A 14,199-nucleotide genomic window follows, 5' to 3' on the forward strand; every position below is an offset into this window, starting at 1 on the left:
ACACCTAATTCTACACCTTCATTCCTCTCAGTGCAGGTCTCAGAGAGGACTGAAGGTCTAGTGGGGTTGGAAATTTCAGCTGATGAGGAGCAAGCAGAGGTCCTCTTTGTTCTTTGGTGTGGGTCTTTTAGATACGCTTGCCAACGAACTGCATGGCAGGTCAACATATGTCTGGTCAAGCATGTGGTACCCAAGCGGGAGATGTTTTGGCCACGCGAGATACGCTTGAGACATATGTTGCAAATAGCACCGGTGCGATCTGATGCACTCGTCTCAAAAAAGGCCCACACCAAAGAACTTTTTGAATAACGCGCAGAGACTGCAGCGCCCTGCACATGTGGAGCTTTGGGGTGTGATGCAGTCAATGTGCTGCCCTTAGGCTGGCCCCTGGAGGGCATCCTGCCTCGTTGGTGATGTGCCGCCTCCTCCTCCTCCTCCTCCTCCTCTCTCCTATCAGGCACCCACGTTGAGTCAGTGACCTCATCATCCCCTCCCTCCTCATCACTGGAGCAAACCTGGCAGTATGCTGCAGCAGGGGGAGCATGACTGCCAGATTGCTGTCCTTCTTGGGCACCCCATCTGTCCGTGCTCGTGTTACTGCCTTCATCGAGCTCAGTATCATCATCAGAGCCTTCCAAACGCTGGGCATCCTCCTGGAGCATGTACCCAACACTGTGGTCAAACAGTTCGAGGGACTCCTCAGGAGGACATGGTGGGGCTAGGGAAGGAGTCACTGATGACATTGAGCCGAGGGAAGAGGCCGCTGCTTTGCCAGACAAAGTACCCTGGGCATGGGTGAGAGAGGATGAGGAGGATGAGGACGGCTTGGTCATCCACTCGACCAAGTCTTCCGCATGTTGCGGCTCAACATGGCCAGCTGCCGAAAAAAAGGCCAAGCGTGTCCCATGGCCACGTGCTGATGAGGATGCACCGTCTCCACGACCAGCACTAGACACAGAGCCTGCTTGCCCTCTCTTATTGGCTTGTGACTGTCTGCCTCTCCTTCTTGGCCTTCCAGACATACTAATGGCCTGTAGCTGCACTAAGCTGGGATATATATATATATATATATATATATATATATATATATATGTACTGATACTGCAGCTAGCAAAATCAACTGCCTGCCTGTAGTATGAGAACACCACCAACCTTCTACAGGTAGCTTTAGCTGAACACTGTGAGGTGGACGCACCCCACTAACTTGCAGGTTTAGCAGAACACTGTGAGCAGGACGCACTGCACTAACTGTAAATAGTCTAGCTGCCTGACTGTGGTACTAATAGGATCAAAAGAACACCAGCAATTTTCTTCAGGTAGCTGTATTTACTGTAACAAGACAAGCCTGCCTGTCAGTAAGAAGATAACAGAAACGGATCTAGCTGAACACTGTGAGCAGGACGCACCCCACTAGCTTGTAGGTTTAGCTGAACACTGTGAGGTGGACGCACCCCACTAACTTGTAGGTTTAGCTGAACACTGTGAGCAGGACGCACCCCACTAACTTGTAGGTTTAGCAGAACACTGTGAGCAGGACGCACTGCACTAACTGTAAATAGTCTAGCTGCCTGACTGTGGTACTAATAGGATCAAAAGAACATCAGTAATTTTCTTTAAAATACTGTAACAAGACAAGCCTGCCTGTCAGTAAGAAGATAACAGGAACGGATCTAGCTGAACACTGTGAGCAGGATGCACCCCACTAGCTTGTAGGTTTAGCTGAACACTGTGAGGTGGACGCACCCCACTAACTTGTAGGTTTAGCTGAACACTGTGAGCAGGACGCACCCCACTAACTTGTAGGTTTAGCAGAACACTGTGAGCAGGACGCACTGCACTAACTGTAAATAGTCTAGCTGCCTGACTGTGGTACTAATAGGATCAAAAGAACACCAGCAATTTTCTTTAAAATACTGTAACAAGACAAGCCTGCCAGTCAGTAAGAAGATAACAGGAACGGATCTAGCTGAACACTGTGAGCAGGACGCACCCCACTAGCTTGTAGGTTTAGCTGAACACTGTGAGGTGGACGCACCCACTAACTTGTAGGTTTAGCTGAACACTGTGAGCAGGACGCACCCCACTAACTTGTAGGTTTAGCAGAACACTGTGAGCAGGACGCACTGCACTAACTGTAAATAGTCTAGCTGCCTGACTGTGGTACTAATAGGATCAAAAGAACACCAGCAATTTTCTTCAGGTAGCTGTATTTACTGTAACAAGACAAGCCTGCCTGTCAGTAAGAAGATAACAGGAACGGATCTAGCTGAACACTGTGAGCAGGACGCACCCCACTAACTTGTAGGTTTAGCTGAACACTGTGAGGTGGATGCACCCCACTAACTTGTAGGTTTAGCTGAACACTGTGAGCAGGACGCACCCCACTAACTTGTAGGTTTAGCAGAACACTGTGAGCAGGACGCACTGCACTAACTGTAAATAGTCTAGCTGCCTGACTGTGGTACTAATAGGATCAAAAGAACACCAGCAATTTTCTTCAGGTAGCTGTATTTACTGTAACAAGACAAGCCTGCCTGTCAGTAAGAAGATAACAGAAATGGATCTAGCTGAACACTGTGAGCAGGACGCACCCCACTAGCTTGTAGGTTTAGCTGAACACTGTGAGGTGGACGCACCCCACTAACTTGTAGGTTTAGCTGAACACTGTGAGCAGGACGCACCCCACTAACTTGTAGGTTTAGCAGAACACTGTGAGCAGGACGCACTGCACTAACTGTAAATAGTCTAGCTGCCTGACTGTGGTACTAATAGGATCAAAAGAACACCAGCAATTTTCTTCAGGTAGCTGTATTTACTGTAACAAGACAAGCCTGCCTGTCAGTAAGAAGATAACAGAAACGGATCTAGCTGAACACTGTGAGCAGGACGCACCCCACTAGCTTGTAGGTTTAGCTGAACACTGTGAGGTGGACGCACCCCACTAACTTGTAGGTTTAGCTGAACACTGTGAGCAGGACGCACCCCACTAACTTGTAGGTTTAGCAGAACACTGTGAGCAGGACGCACTGCACTAACTGTAAATAGTCTAGCTGCCTGACTGTGGTACTAATAGGATCAAAAGAACACCAGCAATTTTCTTCAGGTAGCTGTATTTACTGTAACAAGACAAGCCTGCCTGTCAGTAAGAAGATAACAGAAATGGATCTAGCTGAACACTGTGAGCAGGACGCACCCCACTAGCTTGTAGGTTTAGCTGAACACTGTGAGGTGGACGCACCCCACTAACTTGTAGGTTTAGCTGAACACTGTGAGCAGGACGCACCCCACTAACTTGTAGGTTTAGCAGAACACTGTGAGCAGGACGCACTGCACTAACTGTAAATAGTCTAGCTGCCTGACTGTGGTACTAATAGGATCAAAAGAACACCAGCAATTTTCTTCAGGTAGCTGTATTTACTGTAACAAGACAAGCCTGCCTGTCAGTAAGAAGATAACAGAAACGGATCTAGCTGAACACTGTGAGCAGGACGCACCCCACTAGCTTGTAGGTTTAGCTGAACACTGAGAGGTGGACGCACCCCACTAACTTGTAGGTTTAGCTGAACACTGTGAGCAGGACGCACCCCACTTACTTGTAGGTTTAGCAGAACACTGTGGGCAGGACGCACTGCACTAACTGTAAATAGTCTAGCTGCCTGACTGTGGTACTAATAGGATCAAAAGAACACCAGTAATTTTCTTTAAAATACTGTAACAAGACAAGCCTGCCTGTCAGTAAGAAGATAACAGGAACGGATCTAGCTGAACACTGTGAGCAGGACGCACTGCACTAAATGTAAATAGTCTAGCTGCCTGACTGTGGTACTAATAGGATCAAAAGAACACCAGTAATTTTCTTCAAAATACTGTAACAAGACAAGCCTGCCTGTCAGTAGGAATATAACAGGAACGGATCTAGCTGAACACTGTGAGCAGGACGCACTGCACTAAATCTAAATAGTCTAGAAGATAACAGGAACGGATCTAGCTAAACTGAATACAGTGTATATATATATATATATATGCAACACCTGGGATGCATATATATATATACACAATACACTTTAAGTGCAGCTAACTGACTGACTGTCCTGCCTAATCTAGCTAACTCAAATGAAATGACACTGTCTCTCTCTCTCTCTAAGCACACCGGAACACACTGCACAGGGCCGCCGTGCAGGCGGCCTTATATAGTGTGGGGCGTGTACTAAATCCCCTGAGCCATAATTGGCCAAAGCCTCCTTGGCTTTGGCCAATTATGGCTCTCTGTTAAGGCGGCGCTGTGATTGGCCAAGCATGCGTGTCATAGTGCATGCTTGGCCAATCATCAGTAAGTAATGCACTGCGATGCCGCAGTGAATTATGGGCCGTGACGCGCCACACGAATTTGGCGCGAACGGCCCATATCGTTCGCAATTCGGCGAACGATCGAACAGCCGATGTTCGAGTCGAACATGGGTTCGACTCGAACACGAAGCTCATCCCTAATATATATATATATATATATATATATATATATATATATATATATATATATATATATATATATATATATTATTCTATTTTTTTTTTAGTCTATTCTTTTCTATTCTTTACTTCTATTCTAATTCGATTTTCGAAATTATAATTTCTGAAAATGGTTATATATATATATATATATATATATATATATATATATATATATATATATATATATATATATATATATATATATATGTATATATATATGTATGTATATATATATATATATATATATATATATATGTATATATATATATATATATATATATATATATATGTATATAATATTTATATATGTATATAATATTTATATATATATATATATATATATATATATATATATATATATATATATATATATATATATATAATATTTTTATATATATATATATATATATATATATTTTTTTTTTTTTTTTATATATATATATATTTTATAACCATTTTCCAAAATTCAAATTTCGTATAGAATGATTTTGAATTTGAATAGAAAACATTAGCATAGAATAGAAAATAATAAAAAAGAATAGAATAGAAAAACAATAGAACAGAATAGAATAAAATACAATATATGTTTTTCTAGTTTATTCTTTTCTATTATTTTCTTTTCTATTCTAATCTTTTCTATTCAAATTCAAATTCATTCTATACGAAATTCGATTTTCATAAGCCATGTTCCGAAATTCGAATTTCGTATAGAATGAATTCGAATTTGAATAGAAAAGACTATTAAAGAATAGAAAATAATAGAAAAGAAAAGAAAAGCATAGAAAAACAATAAAACAGAATAAAAAAAATATTATATATATGTATTCTATTGCTTTATGATTTTATATTCTATTTTATTGTATTTTTTAGAAAATCGATTTCTATTGTTTTCAAATTTGATTCAAATTTGTTTTCGAATTCGATTATGTTTTCGAATTCGATTAGAATATGTTTTCAACTTCGATTCGAATATGTTTTCGAATTCGAATATGTTTTCGAATTCGAATATGTTTTCGAATTCGATTTTGTTTTCGAATTCAATTCGAATTTGTTTGCTTTTTTTCGGATTCGTTTAAATTCATCACTTTTGTAATTCGGAAATTCGGATGCATCCGAATTTCCGAATAATGAAAAATTTGTCCGAATTTCGATTCGGAACAAAACGAAATGCACATGTCTACCGATTAATTACCATCAAAAGAAAGCTCTATTTGTGGGAAGAAAAGGACGCAAATTTTGTTTGGGTACAGCATTGCATGACCGCGCAATTAGCAGTTAAAGCGACGCGGTGCCAAATTGTAAAAAGTGCTCTGGTCAGGAAGGGGGTAAATCCTTCCGGGGCTGAAGTGGTTAAGCTCATCAAGTTTCTCCCTATTTGGAAACAATTGAGTACTGTCCATGACACTTTTTTATTTGCACAAAAATACAATTTGTCAGGACAAGTTTTTAGGGCATGTCCCCTTCTTCAAGGTCCAAACAGTACTAATTCAACTAATTCACAAAGGTTTTAGCAGAATATAAAAAAACACACACACACAAACAAATGTATATGGAAATGGTAAAAGAACTAGCATAGTTAGTGAGATAAGACAGAGGGAGAGCTGTAGACTGGGGGAAGGGGGTCTACATTTTCGAAGTGATAGTTTAGTGTTCCCAAATTTGTATAATTAAAAAAAAATCAAGATTTAAAACAGATCAGATTTCCAGCCATGTCTTTTCATGTTCTTTATGTTTCTTTCAAGAACCCATGACAAGCTGGTTCTTTTAAGCTGGTTCTTTCAAGAGCCCATGACAAGCACAGGAGAGTGCTTGTACAGTGAGGGAAAAAAGTATTTGATCCCCTGCTGATTTTGTAATTTTGCCCACTGTCTATGAAATGATTGAGGCGATTGAGGCGGCACAGTGGTGTAGTGGGCAACACCCTCGCCTAGCAGTAAAAAGGGTCGCTGGTTTGAATCCCAACCATGACACTACCTGTCTGGAGTTTGCATGTTCTCCCTGTGCCTGCGTGGGTTTCCTCCCACACTCCAAAGACATGCTGGTAGGTTAATTGGCTTCTGTCCAAAATTGGCCCTAGTATATGAATGTGAGTTGGGGACCTTGGATTGTGGGCTCCTTGAGGGTAGGGACTGATGTGAGTGTGCAATGTATGTGTGGAGCTCTGCTTAAATTGACAGCGCTATATGGGTACCTTAAATAAAAACAATAATATAATAGATAATAATATTACAATAATAATAATTAGATAATAATAGATAATATATAATAGATAAGCATCTTAATTAGACACAATGTACAGGGATAGGGAGAATTGTAGACACACACCTACACTCACTTTGGATGGACTGGTGTCTTTTATTCAACCTTACTAACTATGTAACTATGATCAGTTTATCATTTTAATGGTAGGTTTATTTTACCAGTGAGAGACAGAATAACAACAAAAATATCCAGAAAAACGTATTTAAAAAAAGTTATACATTGATTTGCATTTTAATGAGTGAAATAAGTATTTGACCCCTTCACAAAACATGACTTAGTACTTGGTGGCAAAACCCCTGTTGGCAATCACAGAGGTCAGACATTTCTTGTAGTTGGCCACCAGGTTTGCACACATCTCAGGAGAGATTTTGTCCCACTCCTCTTTGCAGAGCCTCTCCAAGTCATTAAGGTTTTGAGGCTGACATTTGGTAACTCGAACCTTTAGCTCCCTCCACATATATTCTATGGGATTAAGGTTTGGAGACTGGCTAGGCCACTCCAGGACCTTAATCTGCTTCTTCTTGAGCCACTCCTTTTTTGCCTTGGCTGTATGTTTTGGGTCATTGTCATGCTGGAATACCCATCCACGATCCATTTTCAATGCCCTTGCTGAGGGAAGGAGGTTCTCACCCAAGATTTGATGGCACATGGCCCCGTCCATCGTCTCTTTGATGCGGTGAAGTTGTCCTGTCCCCTTAGCAGAAAAACACCCCCAAAGCATAATTTTTCCACCTCCATGTTTGACGGTGGAAATTGTGTTCTTGGGGCCATAAGCAGCATTCCTACTCCTCCAAACACGGTGAGTTGAGTTGATGTCAAAGATCTCGATTTTGGTCTCATCTGACCACAACACTTTCACCCAGTTCTCCTCTGAATCATTCAGATGTTTATTAGCAAACTTCAGACAGGCCTGTACATGTGCTTTCTTGAGCAGGGGGACCTTGCAGGTGCTGCAGGATTTCAGTCCTTCACAGCGTAGTGTGTTACTAATTGTTTTCTTGGTGACTATGGTCCCAGCTGCCTTGAGATCATTGACAAGATTCTCCTGCGTAGCTCTGGGCTGATTCCTCTCCATTCTCATGATCATTGAAACTCCATGAGGTGAGATCTTGCATGGAGCCCCAGGCCGAGGGAGATTGACAGTTATTTTATGTTTCTTCCATTTGCAAATAATCGCACAACTGTCACTCTCACCAAGCTGTTTGGCGATGGTCTTGTAGCCCATTACAGCCTTCTGTAGGTCTAAAATCTTGTCCCTGACATTCTTGGACAGCTCTTTGGTCTTGGCCATGGTGGAGAGATTGAAATCTAATTTAATAATTGCTTCTGTGGACAGGTGTCTTTTATACAGGTAACAAGCTGAGATTAGGAGCACTCCCTTTAAGAGAATGCTCCTAATCTCAGCTCGTTACCTGTATAGAAGACACCTGGGAGCCAGGAAATTTTGCTGATTGATTGGGGATCAAATACTTATTTTACTCATTAAAATGCAAATCAATTTATAACTTTTTTTTAAATGCATTTTTATGAATATTTGTGTTGCTATTCTCGCTGTTAAAATAAACCTACCATTTAAATTATAAACTGATAATTTCTTTGTCAGTGGGCTACCATACAAAATCAGCAGGGGATCAAATACTTTTTTCCCTCACTGTAGCATGTTGCTCATACTGCCCTTTATGTGACTTATGTCCCATACACACGGTCGGACTTTGTTCGGACATTCCGACAACAAAATCCTAGGATTTTTTCCGACGGATGTTGGCTCAAACTTGTCTTGCATACACAAAGTTGTGGGAAAATCCGATCGTTCTGAACGCGGTGACGTAAAACACGTACGTCGTGACTATAAACGGGGCAGTGGCCAATAGCTTTCATCATTTTATTTATTCTGAGCATGCATGGCACTTTGTCCGTCGGATTTGTATACACACGATCGGAATTTCCGACAACGGATTTTGTTGTCGGAAAATTTTATATCCTGCTCTCAAACTTTGTGTGTCGGAAAATCCGATGGAAAATGTGTGATGGAGCCTACACACGGTCGGAATTTCCGACAACAAGGTCCTATCACACATTTTCTGTCGGAAAATCCGACCGTGTGTACGGGGCATAAGTCTTTCTCTACCCACTCTTCTCTTGTGCCTGCTATTATGTTACATATGTTTATATCAAGAATAGCAGACTATGAATCCAATGACTGGCAATTAAAGAAAGTTGAATAAAAAGTTAAAAGAAACTTGAAACAGTAAAACAGGCATCTTTGGTAGTAATGTCCTTAGAAGTCTTCTAAAGAGATTTTTCCATGTATTCAAATGGAAACCACTAGGACTGGCCATATAATCAAGAGAATTAATTTAAAGTCTCTTTAAACAGTTTGGGCCAAGCTGGCCCAAATTAACTATTTCCTGCCCTAAAAGGTACGGTTGCTGGGTGTGCTGTACAAACTGCCTCAGCTACATACAGCATACAGCTCTGTGTTTCGGAAGTGGGACATGAACTTCTAGTTTCACACCGGGAACAAAAGAGAGTTGGGCTGAGCACTTCTCATCCATTCATGGGAAACTTTGTATTCTATGAATGAACGCAAAGCTTCCTCGAATTGGCTGAGGCAGAAATTGTGACGTCATCCACCCACCTCTTCTCATCCAACTAGAGGAAGCCCATCTTTGCGGGGGTCCTTGGAAATTTTTACAACCAGGGAATGTTCAGTGAAACCATGGAAGAATTAAGAACTGCACCCCCCTTCCACCACCACCACAACTGTTCTTTAATGCAGTAAAAAAACATCATTCTCTTTTTACATGTGCAGTATTACAAAAGTGTAAATACCTTAGGTAAGGTTTCTAGAAGGAATCCAATAGACAAAGTGACTATCATAACAATTAGAGCAGAGATAAGACCAGAAATCTGCAATGATAAAATCAGTTACTTTTTTGTACTGCTATGAAGAAAATGTCAACTCCGACAAAACTGTTGTTCTGGATATACACTATTTATTTTTAACAAATGTTACCATAATCAGGTATTGTTTAAAGATGAGCTTCAGACAAAACAAATTTTGTCCATATACAAAATGAATATACAACATTTTGTTCATTGAATCGTGGTGCCCTTTATTTTTTCCCCCCATATCTGTGGAGTAATTCAGCACTCACACCTCCATACCCCCTACAGACCAATCTTTACACTTCCACTATGGCCCTTTTAATTTGATAACTTTGTCATGACTTAAAGTAGCATTAAAGTAGCATTCTATTCAAATCCTAACTATACCTATAACTATACCTATAACTGCTCCCACCTATCTGCTAAGCCTATTCTGTGAAAGGAAAGCAATGTCTATACTTCCCTACTCTGAGGGTGCTGCAGTCGGGTCACATGATTTCTCCAGCGGCTGGCTTCAGAGAAGAAGAGAGATCGCCGACTACAGTTGCAGAATCTGGGTGATGATATCACCCATAGGCTTACTATAGGGCATACATTGTCAGCAGTCCCTCCTCTACACTGAAGCCGGTGCTGGGAACTGATCATGTGACCAGACCAGAGTGCAGTCAGCATAAGTAATTATAGACATCTTTCCTTTCACAGAGTAGCTAGAATAGGCTTAGAATGGGGGTGGGAGTAGATTAGGTACAGTTACGATTTTAATGGAATGCTACTTTAAAGTGTCATTAAATGCAAAACTGTTTCTTTTAGTTGTGGATAGAGTGGAGATTGATTAGAACTCTTGGCAGGTTCTATTGCTGTGTTTGCCCCTATTGACCCTCTCTATTTGTCCTGTTTCCTGTTACCATTGAAAGTGAAATTAAAAGAAAATCATAAATTTTAGGTTGACATCAGAACAGTAACAGAGGGGAAATTTTCCAATGGGGACACTAGTTCTTGACCCTGGTGCCACCCCGGGATTCCTTCACTTTGGAGGGATCTCCTCTTATTTCCTGTTTTGGCAATTGAACAGTAAGTGAAGAGAAATCTCCACAATTAGACAAGGCAAAAAAAAAAAAGAAAAAACTAACAGGGTTTATAACCCTCCCTTACTCTAACCAAAATTAAAAAAAAAAGTTTGGGCTTTAGTTACACTTAAGATAAGAAAGAATGTGTACCTGATAAGGACACGCTAGAAAATCCACAAAAGAATGGCTCAAAAAGAAGAGATGGAGGATTATGGACTCCCCCAGTCAAAGCCCTGATTTACAGTAAATCCCATTGAAATTTTGTAGTTCGATTTGAAAGGGGCAGGTCATGCTAGGAAACCCACAATGTGCAACTAAAGGAAGTTTGCATGGAGAAGCGGTCAAAAATGTCATATCAAAACTAGTGGACAGTTGTGCAAAATGCAAAATTCATTTCTGCTCAAAGGAATCAATAACAGTTTCTGATGCCAAGGGAGTACTTACTTTTTCCACAGTACACCATGTCATCTATTTCAGTCTATTGATATTTTGTAAAATTATTGAAAGGGCATTTTTTCAAAGGGAGGATTTTCCAGTGTTTTTATTCCATTATATTACCTTTTTCTGTAGGCAATGTTTAAATGAAGATCTAATGTTTGCCTGTTCATTCATGTTGAAATAATCAACAATGTTAAAGGGATGTACTTACGTTTTTTCATACCTATATTACAAAAAAACTAAAATCGAAAGGCTTAGATGCAAAAGCCTCAGTTGGGCATAAAATATAAGCTTCGGGCATGGGTGTCCACAGAACTTTTTTCGGGGGGGGGGGGGCATCATTTTACTGTCACCCTTTTCGACAATGTCATTATCACATTATCATGGTCAGAGACTGCAGACATAGTACAGTCCCTAGGATAAGTAATGGATAATGGCCGATAGGCCCTCTTACCAGACCCAGCGAAACTACAGCAGTGATCCCTCCGGCTGGACGATCGCTCATGCTGGGTACCCCGGGGGCGACTCTGGTCAGTAGTGTAGTATGTCTGTACCCTGGCAGTGGCTCAGTCTTCCTCTCTCTGGTGGCGCTGGGCAGCGTGGATCTCTCTCTGGTGGCGCTGGGCAGCGTGGCTCTCTCTCTGGCTTCCGCCCAGCACACTCCTCTTTCTTTGTCCTGCAGCACTCCCTTTTTTCCAGGCTTTCAGTCCCTAAAACTCTCTCTTGATCGAGTTGTAACCTCCTCCCTGTGGAAAATGGAGCCACCAATCTCCAGAACTACATGTCCCATGATGCTCTCCTTTCCTAGTCTCCTTTGATTGGCCCTCAGTTATGGCCAATGGGGAAGGAACGAAGTGGGCAGGAAGCTGGGTGGCGAAACTTAGTGAGAGCCGCTGCCTCTTCTCCCTGACAGGAGAAAGGGGGGGCGAGCGGGGGAAACCTCTGACAGCCCTCAGCTCGCCTTTCTCTTGTCACAGCGCCATCAAGTTCTCTGCTGGACTGAGCAGGGAAAAGAGCCCGCAGTCACACTACACTGACGGGGGCTTGACAGCACCTTGATGGTGTCACCCGACTGGTGGGTGGCACCCGGGTGCGGGCTGCCTGCACCCCCATAGTGATGCCACTGTGGTGAATTTAACAGTGCCGATCCGATCCCTGATTCCGGGGGAGCAATTGACCCCCCTTGCCCCTACCTGCGGACGCCCATGGCTTTGGGTGCCCCTCCAAGCAGTCAGCCTATGATGCTCTGGTGACTCACGTTAGATGCAGGTGCCGGTGTTGAGAGAGCCCATCCTGACTCTATATATAAACATGGAAAAGGAAATATGGAATACCATGCCCTCCTCCCAGGACATGTCACTGGCATTTCGCCTTGCCCACAGGGCTTAGTCATAGGGCATAAAATATCTTTCATCGATAATAAACCCAAACCCAAAAATGTAATTTATTGCAGCTTTCCACATTAATTAGATGTGGTAGCTCCGTTAGTCTTCTTTTTAATTCTTTTTCCCTCTGTTTTCACCTGCCAATCTGGCCAGTAACACACCTCCTGTTTTAGAGTGCTCTCACTGCATAGAAGCGTTAAAGTGATGTAACCCAAAATTTGGAATCCCCCCCTGGAGTGACGGAGTGGCTGATTCTGGCTTATTATTGAGTGCATATTTGACCTGCCTAACATTAAGGGGTCAACTGCAGTTGGTGAGTGTGCATTTACTGTGGGAGCACTCAAGATCACATTTTATAGTGTGAAGGGTAGATTGAAGCAGCATATCATTTACAGTGCAGCACGATCACAAGTCAATTGAAGCATGTATTATTGATTGAATTCTCAGCATGTATTAGGGAGAATATAACATGCCTGGACTCCCTTTGTGTGGTTTATGAACCATATAGTTTGTTTTCATCTGTTATTATATAATACACACTTTTGAAATAGATATCATTGGTGTATGTATGTATATAATATATTTTCTCAGTACATTTTTTTAGCGCTACCTTTTACAAGATTTCTCTATTTAGTCCATTAAACGTCTTATAATGTTACGGTACCTGAGATTTCCCTCCAGTGCTTTCCTGGACAGCTGACCTTGACAGGGCTGTGCTAACAGCAAAACCTTTGAAAAAGCCACAAACTATGTTCCCTAATCCAAATGCCACTAATTCCTGAAATGAAATACACACATTTTATTTGCCAACATTAACAAAAATTTAGATTTTTTTTATATTTGATCAGATAAAAACATCCACATTTACTGTACCAGGTGAACACAAACTTCATGTTTGACTCCTAACTTCGGTTAAAATATTTTAGTTTTCAAAAAAAAATCTAATCATGTGTCAGATTTTATTGCTGCAGGGTTTCCTGTTGAGACTTTCATTCATTTCCTGTCCCAGGGGCCACAACCTTTGGGATATGAAGTGTGGCAAAACTTCCTGTACTGGGGTGTAGACTGCAATAAAAACCTGACAGGGTCTATACATTTGCCATACTAATACACGGCCTTATTGCTGCTTGTGTTCCCACAAACATCTTCAAAGTTGTGGGCATGTTCTGTAAATTAAATGACGCAAATCCTCAAACAATCCATGTTAATTCCAGGTTGTGAGGCAACAAAACACGAAAAATGCCAAGGGGGGTGAATACTTTTGCAAGGCACTGTATGTATTTAAATTGTGGTTTTAGCTGTTTGCCTGGAATTCAACCTTAAACAGCTTTGCACCATTGTATACTCTAAAAGGCATAAATCTTGAAAAATAATAATATACTAAATATAATATAAATAATATTACCTGGTTTCCATTTATTGGGTAATCGTGTTTGATTGAATAGACTCTGGCAACAGAGAATCCAATGGCAAAGGCCACGATAGCAATAGTAAAGGCCTCAATCATACATTCTTCGAAAACGGATATGCTTGGTGTTATGGGAGGCTGATATCTGCATATAAAAAATAATGGGCATGTATGTGGACAATAAACAGTGTATATATGTGTGTATATATATATATAGAGAGAGAGAGGGAGAGAGAGAGAG

At 41.2% G+C, this 14,199-nt stretch overlaps 1 protein-coding gene across 1 annotated transcript in view; it reads right to left on the reverse strand.

Annotated features, from left to right (window-relative positions):
* Positions 1-14,199, reverse strand: part of LOC141131883 (chloride anion exchanger-like) — a 134,153-nt gene that overhangs the window by 87,080 nt on the left and 32,874 nt on the right. The window contains exons 8-10 of the mRNA XM_073619673.1: positions 13,956-14,103; positions 13,215-13,328; positions 9,604-9,681 (exon numbers count right to left, since the gene is read on the reverse strand). Of these exons, the coding sequence (XP_073475774.1) occupies positions 9,604-9,681; positions 13,215-13,328; positions 13,956-14,103 (340 nt within the window). The remainder of the gene's footprint in view (positions 1-9,603; positions 9,682-13,214; positions 13,329-13,955; positions 14,104-14,199) is intronic.

This window comes from Aquarana catesbeiana, linkage group LG03 (assembly GCF_042186555.1).
Source record: "Aquarana catesbeiana isolate 2022-GZ linkage group LG03, ASM4218655v1, whole genome shotgun sequence".
NCBI classification, from domain to species: domain Eukaryota; kingdom Metazoa; phylum Chordata; class Amphibia; order Anura; family Ranidae; genus Aquarana; species Aquarana catesbeiana.